The 10,251-nt window shown below is 35.5% G+C and overlaps 1 protein-coding gene across 5 annotated transcripts; it reads left to right on the forward strand.

Annotated features, from left to right (window-relative positions):
• The first annotated feature begins 6,499 nt into the window (after nucleotides 1-6,499).
• Nucleotides 6,500-9,982, forward strand: LOC127864378 (uncharacterized). Of its 5 annotated transcripts, none has more exons than XR_008041821.1 (5): nucleotides 6,500-6,618; nucleotides 6,839-6,892; nucleotides 7,321-7,894; nucleotides 8,368-8,512; nucleotides 8,714-9,982. XR_008041821.1 is itself a non-coding variant. In XM_052404035.1 (3 exons), exons 1-3 carry the CDS (start codon nucleotides 7,506-7,508, stop codon nucleotides 8,964-8,966), a joined length of 528 nt encoding a protein of 175 aa, XP_052259995.1. In that variant the 5' UTR covers nucleotides 7,353-7,505; the 3' UTR covers nucleotides 8,967-9,982. The 5 variants fall into 5 exon arrangements, 1 of the variants encoding a protein (XP_052259995.1); XR_008041820.1 differs by lacking the exon at nucleotides 6,500-6,618 and adding an exon at nucleotides 6,650-6,750; XR_008041822.1 differs by lacking the exons at nucleotides 6,500-6,618; nucleotides 6,839-6,892 and adding an exon at nucleotides 6,631-6,804.
• The last annotated feature ends 269 nt before the right edge of the window (nucleotides 9,983-10,251 follow it).

A 10,251-nucleotide genomic window follows, 5' to 3' on the forward strand; every position in this document is an offset into this window, starting at 1 on the left:
AAAACACTACAAACCTCAGCTGTACATGTTTTGTTATGTTCGTGTTTTTTATTTGCTGTTTTAGTCCGGCTCTGTTTAAGGATTCTTTCTTGCATATTCTACATTTAAACTCATGTGGTCCATGAATGGGGCACGATATCTCAATCCTCCCCTGATGTAAAATTCCTCATTACATATACTGCAACGAAACATGCACTTATTTTCGCCCTTTAACCTGCATCATCTGAAAAGACAGTAAAATAATGGTTAAAAAAAGTTCATAGCAGAATAAGGTCGACACGTCATAAAATACATGAAATTAATTATAATATTACTGAAAGATAAACGTTCTATTATCTCGTACATCAGCCACAACACAACCCATCTTCTTGAAAATAGGTGAATTGATTCAATTGGTCGGCAGGTTTTTCAAACAGCATTATTATTATTCTACAGTTAGTAACGTGATTAAGAAAACACTTATATTGCACCACGTAACATGCTATAAAACTATAATATTGAAGTACACATATACACTTTATTTAAGATGGGTAGGTATATCATGTCAAGCTCTTTTACCTATGAAAGAGCTGTTTGTCATTTGGAAGTTAGGTCCCACAATGTGCTTAAAAGGAAGTCAGTTCCAAATAAGGGGGTTAAACCAATAATGTTTGCCAATAAATTAATTATCAGTGATACAACGGCGTCGGTAAAATGAAATAATCATGATTTTATTTATATTTTACTGTTCACGTGTGTCAATACTGTGTATTATAAGAGAAAATTATATTTGTACATCCAATTTCTCGATCGTCCCGTAAGTAGACAACAGATTTGTGGACGGTTTTCCTTCAATAATTTTTTATCCCGACGTCTACGATCTTGAAACAAAAAACCGAGGGAAGCACACACCGGAGAGCCGAAACGGCGTATTCATTTAAAATAATTATTAATACAAAGGGGCTTACCGGGTGAAAGTATCCTCCCTTGCTATAAGAAAATCCAACAAACGACGCCATCTTTGAAGTTTTGCAACAACTTTCTCACTAAAACGCGGTAAGCTCCCGTATACGCGTGCCCCCCTGAATGGGGTATTTTCCAGGAATATATTCACACAATGAAATTCTAAAGTCATACCGATGTGTACAAATGAACTTGTCGTCGTCATTATGATGCTTATGTTAATTCAGAAACAAATATCACTACTATTTATATCTTATTGTCTTACGATCGTTAATCATTCACAATTGTGTCAGGGATTTCTTCCATATTTGCTTTCTATTGTGTTTTATTAATAATAATTGCATGTGTTGAGATTGTTCTTAGCCTCTGTAAAAATGATCGGTTTCACTGCACAATAAATTATTTAAGTAATTATGTAGTTTGTTGCACGGGCCTCAACGATGCGTTATATAACTACAGTCATTTCACGAGAAGCACGAGGTTTCTGTGGTGACTTTTATGTGTGTACTTGTGGGCCTTGTCCCGAACAAGCAAAGAAGTCGCAATAATCAGATCGTTGAGTAAGATAATATTCCTTTTGCAGATTAAAGTATATTAATTACATCGCCAGTTCAGACATATGTTTCCTGAGATATTGATATTTACGGATACATTCATACGTTGTTAGTTATTTAAGACACATGTGCTTTGTGATTGTATCGACACTCTGCATTTGTTTGTGTTCCTGTACTACCTTTTTACCAGTATTCGCGTATAAGATTAGTAGTGGTATATATATGTACATTATCATAAATAGACAGCCTATCAATATGAAATGTTTGTGAAAGTCCAATTAATTAGTCTACAACTTATTTTCATGTTTATACAACGTTTGACATTTATATAAACATCAGTTTCATTTGAATACATATAACATTGGTAATATAACATGGCACACGCATTCGAGTTGTTGGAGATTGCACAATTGTAAAACAGTCGATATATAGTGCAATCATTCATAATAGTTCACACACATGCAACATATATTGTCAGAACAAATCATGGTATATAAGAGGCAAACAATATGCATGCAAGTGGATTCACACTCGTTGTCACAAAGTCTAAAACTTAATCAAAATCAGTTTGTTATAATTAATTAATAACATATTTATATCAATGAGTTTTAGGGAGATTGATTGAGATTGTGTTTTTGTACAGACTTCTATTGTTCGGATCTTTGCTTAATATAAATGCATCGATAACCTGGGATTTTTCATCCAAATTATCCTATCAAGGGTCAATAACAGCTTATAATTTGTTTTGCATGGTGGTAAGTAGGTATTCAGTAACCTCGGCCGTACGTCTTTAATTCCCTTATTTCAACCTAACGTTCATCCATCTTATAAGCCCACTTTGCAAATTTGACGTTTTTGTTTCTGTTATTCAGAGCTCTTTTCCTTCTTCTTATTTACAAGGTAGCTAACTAGCAATGTCATACTTTAATTTATAAGATAGAATTGCACTTTCATGTGTACATATAATTGTTTAGTGTTAGAACTGGGAATTATAGATGTGAACGTGTTGACAACGTGAAACGATGACAATGGGACAATTACATATACAGGTAATGTTCATTTATATTTTGACTGGTGAGCATTTCAAAATCGGAAATGTCATTAATTGTATTTATATACATAATAAAGAGGAAAAGAGAAAACGGCTACCCTTGCTTCACCCCTACTTAAATATCAAAAATTGTGAGAAGGAATTATTATCAGTATCTTTAACACATGATCTGTCATTTTGATAGACTGACTTTTTACCATCACAACTTATACCCGACTGAACTAATTGTACCGATTATAGGTTATGTATGACCGTGTCGAATGCGTTTTCATAATCTAAAATTGCGCAGTAGAATGTCATACTATTTGCTTAAACGTTTTGAATTAAAGATTGTAGTCTTATAATGCGATCAACCGTACTACGGTTATCTCTAAAACCCGAATTCAATTTAGCTCAATATATTATGTAATATTTATTTCTGGACAATGTCCAGCAGTTATGTTATTAAAGTTTTTTTAGACGGCTATTTATTGCAAACTGTAACATGGGTCATAACTGTTGCAATATTGAAGATAGCAACTTGAAATTTGGCATGCATGTGTATCTCATGCAGCTGCACATTTTGAGTGGTAAAATGTCAAGGTCATCATTCAAGGTCAAAGGTCAAATATATGGCTTCAAAGCGGCGCAGAAGGGGGCATTGTGCTTCTGACAAACACATCTCTTGTTCTTATTGTAATAAATTGTCCATGCTTTTTATGGTGTTGGTAAGTCAATCTTAATGAGTGTAATGAACATTAAAGTACTGCTATGTCGTTATGAGCAAGGTACAAAGTTCATTGTAATATCTATGAAAGGGTTTATCCGCCACTACATTCACTACATTCATGTTGCTAAATGCAATTGCATATTGCTTAATGACAATTGTATATTGTTTATTGATAACTCCATGTTCACATATTACAACCTGCATTTGAATTATATTACATTTCACATGTTGTTTGTGAATTTGCTGTAGAAACAAGTCATCGTGCATTTTCATTAATTCCAATTATTTCGTCACTGTATTGATAGCATGTGTTTATTGTAATGTACATGTGCGTTAACATTTGCGATATTGAATTATGTATTCATACTGCTTTTATTTACCGTTTCTGCTCGCGGAAGCGCATTTGACTTTGTTGCTGCCTCGATTATCTTTCTATGAAAATATTGCGTTATTGTATTACATGGAACCAATAATGGATATGTCGTTCAAAGTGTCAATTATTATACTGGAATACAACATTGGCAGGCGAATGATAATTTTCGGCGTGTAGACTACTTTTATCGAATCAATAGTGGCGTCCGAGCTGGTTTTTCTGATAGTACATTCCTTAAAGTGATGTATTCATTCATTATAGTTAGTACTTAAACATATGATTGATTTGCAGATTGCAAGACACACGGACACTTGGACGGCCACATGATGCTTACAATCTGAAAATTGATCTATTTTTTACTAAAACGTGAACAGGGTTAATACGTATATAATTAAAAATGTCACACAACCTCGATTATATTGACGTGTACGGAAAATATCAATAATTTTTATACGAACATACCTTTCGAAGAAGTTGCGAAACGAGTGGACGAGTCTCCTACTGAAAAAGGCCACCTAAAGATGTGCAAGAACATACCTTTCGAAGAAGTTGCGAAACGAGTGGACGAGTCTCCTACTGAAAAAGGCCACCTAAAGATGTGCAAGAACATACCTTTCGAAGAAGTTGCGAAACGAGTGGACGAGTCTCCTACTGAAAAAGGCCACCTAAAGATGTGCAAGAATTATTGCAAGCATAGCCTCATCAGTCATCCCAGCAAATTCATGCTACGCAATATACTCTGCCGACTGACAAGTAAGGCCGATGAACTACTGGATTCAGAGCTGTGCGGATCTCAGTTGAACAAATCGTCAATTGCAGAGTAATAATTTAGAAACACATGCAACACGAACGTTAGTTCTTCCACAACTTCATCGACTTCGACCGCGTGTGGCACGATAACCGTTTGCACGTTCTGAGAGGATTCAACATTGCCGAAGGCGTGGTGCAATTCATTGAAAACTCTTCAGAAACGCCAGCTACGCAGTACTCCTTAATCGACATATGGTTGACTTCGGTAGCAATGGCCAGACTGAGCAAGTTTTGGACAAGCAGCTCTATGCGCTTCCCCCACCGAGTAAAACTTCTACAAGGTACTCGTATTCTCCATCCTACTGTACGGCAGAGAGACCTGGACACATAAGAAGGATACAGACCTTTGTATACGCTTGTCTCGGATTTTCTACATAGACCACAAGAACAACGAACGCCATATTCATTACAGCAAATATTGAATCCCCCATAAGAACCCCTCCTGATGATCATCAAACGAAGAAATCTGGCTTGGCTTGGTTTGGGCACGTCCCCAGATACGACTCTTTGTTCAAAACTGTGCTCCAGGGTACAGAAGAGGGAGCTCTCCGAATGAAGAAAAGCTGGATAATAATGTGAAAGATTGGACGTCATTCCCCATGGATGAGCTACTCTCAGTAGCCCACAAAATACCTTCCTTGCGGAGGATCTCTGTGTCGTCTTCCCTCATTTATACCCAAAGACAAGACCGGTTAAGGTAATGGTGATGATGTTGATGTAGATGATAATGATGCAGATGAGGATGATGATGCTTAAAACGATGATGATGATGATGATGATTATTCTGATTATGCTGATGATACAAATGTTTGTGTGGAATAAACTGAAATAGCGTGCCTTTCCCCAAATGGCCCTCTATCGACATACCAAATGTCATGTACATCATTGACTAATCACAGGATTAAGATCGAGACGGGCACACAGACGGACGGAGTTAATATCTAGATATAGTTACTTACATGCATCTTTTTGCATGCAACATATTTTATCATATATTTCATTCTACTTAAACTTCTCATAAACCTTCATAAAATTGAATTCGGATAATACGGACAAATAAAAACACCTACAAGCGGTTGATAAAAGTAAAAGATCGATTCTAAGGTATCTTTCAATTTTCTCTCCGTTAAAATAATTTGCTGTTAAATATATTATTGATTTCCTAGCAACTGGTACACTTAATTGTTTTAAAATAACATCCATGTGTAGCTTACGTTCCATGAATTAAACGAACTTTTGCATTTCCTTACTATTTCAAATCTTTGTGTATACATTTAATTTTAGAAGAATAATTGTTCAAGCATGCTGATCAAACAATCCAATCATCCCCTGCATGCATATAAATGCGTCAGTCACAAGTGGCTCCCAACAGAGATGTCATTGTTTAAAAATGTATGTGTACTTAATGTCAATGATTTTTTCCTCATTGATTTAAGATCATAATAATGTAAGTTTATAGAATGGAAGGAGTTAAGGTACTCACCATCCATTATCTAATATTTATATATACTACTTCCAATCGGGAAACTTATTAGTGATTAACGTAACCATTTTCTCTGTGAAATGATCACCGCTAGTACACGCGTTTATATTACACGGGGATTGCGGATTAGGGTCAAAATTGTAGGCTTAATCAAGGTCTTTAAAGGGACATTTCAACAACATATTTATCGTATTATCAAAAACGAATGTGCCATTACATTCCAACACGCGAAAGAACAAACTTTACTTAAACTCAATCATAATATGTTTTCGTTTAATGATCAGCTATAATCAAAAAAGATAAATGATCTGTTCGTTTGAAAGCAAAAGAGAGAGAAATCCTCAACAGGTATTTGTTTATTATAATTAGTCACAATCGCATGAAGCTCAAATTAAAAACATTATAAACAGTATGTATTAGATAGGGGATTAGTATTAACTGTACAGACGATGTCTCCAAAGTACCACATAATTATTATTTTAAACTTGTTTCGACAAAATAAAATTCGAACAAGCATTTCGAACAATCGATTCAATTTATCTTCCTGAATTGCTAGTCGATAAATGTTTTATTTGCCTTTCAACGATAGAAGATAGGAACATTATTAAAATTATCAAACCAAAAATGTCGATATTGTTTATTCAGCGTTTTGCGCGTTAAAAAATAGATTATAACTACCAGCGCTTATCAGTGTTGGTATGTTGCGATAATTTAAATCTGAGTTTATGCATGGATAGTGTCATTTGATATCTTTTCGTATTAAAACGGTCATGGACGTTCAAGGACTTTACATCGTTGTGACTTTGGTTTTAGTTTGAAACATTATCCGTTAGTAAAATACCAATATCTATGTGTTGTGGACATTTCCCATTCTAAATAAAGGTAATGACTAAAATCATGTTTTTGGTATTTTCAGAGAGTGTTTCCGGCAACCATGGTGTATGTACGTCAAGTTTAAACGGCGTTATAGGTAAATAGTTTATTATTGTTCAAATATCTTCTTCTTAACGGTTCTCTCTGCTCAGGACCACAACGACACAACATTTTCAAGTAAATGTTCACACCAAATTGTAGCTAAAAATATAGATAAATTTCGACACAATTTTAAGAATAAGAGAAAACAACGATTTGCAGAAAGTGATAACCATGGTTTCGAAATATAGTGTTTTCCAAACCTTCGCTAGCAAAAACAATTTATTTTGTTAATGCATCATTATATTTTTTTTCGAATTCCTTAAATTTTTCATTTTTGGAATCATTATCATACCAATAAACATAACATAACATATTCGTTATTTTGCATAACAAAAACACGATGCATACCCATAGCTTCGCGTGTTTATTAGAATTGATAAAGTACAAGTGTACTCAAGTAAGTGAATAAATTAATCATTTAAGTTGTAGACGCATGTCCTATTGGACGGTGAAGTCATATCACCGATATATCGAGTGTTGTCATCGATACGGGCTCGGCAGCCAATGACACAACAGAATGCCTTTGCTTCGTGGCGCCAATCACGTCTGATGCAGGGACGTTAGTACAGATTTCCTTTGTCATCGGATCCACAACTGAGAACAGAACAATGGCTCTACCTAATGAAAACTCGTTGTCAAATGAGCATAGTAGCTTGATTTTTGGTGAACCACTATGGTTGTTAAAATACACAAGCATAGACGATACAACACTGTTGCAATCATGTTTCCAATTGGAAGGTGCATAGCGAAATGGCATTTTGGAAACAACACTTGCGTATACTATAAACTTATATTATTCATTCGATGTAAAGTATTTCTGCTTTGACGTGATTAGTTTCCTTTCCTTTCTTTTGGCGACATCGTTTGTGTTTAACGGGTATGTGTATATATTACGGACCATTGATATGTGCAACTAGCATGGGTATGCTTCAGACGAATCAACAAATACACGAGTCCCATTATTTCAACCACAGAGATACAACTACTCCAACAAGAGGTTATTTTTATATGCAAATAAAGATTTGTTGTAATCGGTAACGCAGTAAAAGGTATTAATATTTTAGCGATTAATGGGCATATCCGCTTTGGTGCCAGCCATCTTCGATGTTTTTCAGTGTTAATGTATTATTGAATTTATTGTATGGTGGATATTAAACACTCCATCAAACGTGTATGACCAAGACAAGTTCAATTGTGTGTGGCAATCACTATTTTAGTGTTGATTTTTTTTGCATTCACAATCGCCTCATACATTTTAGAGCATTCGCTGTCATCAAGCATGAACTTATATTAATATAATTTTGATAATAAATATTTATCTGATTAGTAACCAGTATTCCAATTTGCGGAGAAAATATGAAAAAGCGAGTATGTATTATAGTAACGTAAACCAGAAAATAAATATCTGTATTTGTACTAGCCATTACATAAAATACGTTAACCACATGTGCGGACGCCTTCTTATTACAGCCGATACAACACTGGCAAATGCGGTGTCCAGTGATGGGAATCTTTCTACTGGTGCTATCATTGCCATTTCCGCTGGCAGTGGGGTCATCTCTACCCTCATCGTCGTTGCAGTGTCTTTCAAGTTGTTTCGCTCTCTGCGCATAAGGTATTGTGATAAAAACTATAACATAAAAATAACAAGTTAATTTTCAGATAGCAATGCTAAAAGATATAGGCTTGTAACAGCGTTAGCAATTCAAATGCATATACAGACTTTTTTCCTATTAAATGTTAAGGATGTTTCATTAATGTTGTTTATTATTTTGCTGCTCACATCCATTGACAGCAAACATGCACCACATTTCAGGAAATCACGAAAATCTGATGAGTGTCATCGTCCTGTGAACCATACCTTAGACGATACACATACTGCGTCATCTCACATCAAAGCACATTACGCACATGTCTACGAGTACCCTTGTAGAGATGGTGACCATGATGACCATGTTTACCATGGCATTATCCAAGCCGACAGCACAGATCGAGAGTTAGTTGGTTTTGAAACTACCGGTTACTGGTCGTCAACCGGATGGTCATTTGTTCAACGACTTAGAGCATAGAAACGGAAACCAAAACGACTCAGACAGATATGAAAACTTGTAATATTAACTATATGATGCTATGTTCTTAAATCTTTTTGTAAACATAATCATAATGGATGTAGTTGATGCGTGTTAGTAATTTCATTTCATCGTACCTCAAAAAGTTGTAACTCTGTTGCTCTGGTCTCCTTCCTACCATTGAGTAATTAAATAGTAATTAAATTGAATGCGTTTTTAACCAGGTTTTCCGAGGGAAAAAACTGGTTATTAGATTGGCGAATGCGGGCGGGCTGGCGGGCTGGCTGGCTGGCGGGCGGGCGGAACAAGCATTGTCCGGGCCATAACTATGTCGTTCATTGTCAGATTTTAAAATCATTTGGCACATTTGTTCACCATCATTGGACGGTGTGTCGCGCGAAATAATTACGTCGATATCTCCAAGGTCAAGGTCTCACTTTGAGTTCAAAGGTCAAAAATGGCCATAAATGAGCTTGTCCTTGCCATAACTATGTCATTCATTGTGAGATTTTAAAATCATTTGGCACATTTGTTCACCATCATGGGACGGTGTGTCGCACGAACGAATCACGTCAATATCTCCAATGTCAAGGTCGCCACGACTAAAAATATATTATTTTTTAAAAACTTACAAAGGGGGTTAATTTTGTTTGTTCATTTCAAAAGTTCAGTTTGAGTTTTCTCCCTTTATCAGATTTTTTTTCACAATGAAAACCTGGTTTTGTGAAAATTTTGTCCCTTGTAATTCCCTTGTATTACTGTTTATTTTGAGTTGCAATGCTGTGAGGTTAACTTTCATTTACACTTATATGTATCATGAATATTGCTGGGCCAAGTATGTGGTTGAGCGCTCTATAACCGGTTTTAACCCCCAGTGCTTAGCATTGACCGTTTCAAGGCTTACCTAGCTTTATTATACTATGTGTATATGTTGTTTCGTTTTGGCTGTTACCGTTTTGGCGATTGATTCCTTGCCATAAATAAAGGACCACGAAGTTGTGTATGATAGAAATGCAATACTGCTGCAGCTTCTGGAGTTTCACTTCTCTATATTGTAAAGTCGTTTAATTCTGTGTTTTTTAATAGCGTATAACTTCAAAGTGCAAACAAAACAAAATGTTGTCTCAACACAAAGATTAAAGCAAATGTATCGGTCATAGAAAAAAATGACAGCCACATTGACTACAACAACACAAACAAATACAACGTTGTTGGCAATGTGACATAAAGATGAACTAGTGCTGGCTGTTCTGTGACGGCTCGCATGACATATAGCAGTACATTA

Source organism: Dreissena polymorpha, chromosome 1, assembly GCF_020536995.1.
Source record: "Dreissena polymorpha isolate Duluth1 chromosome 1, UMN_Dpol_1.0, whole genome shotgun sequence".
In the NCBI taxonomy this organism is placed as follows: Eukaryota; Metazoa; Mollusca; class Bivalvia; order Myida; family Dreissenidae; genus Dreissena; species Dreissena polymorpha.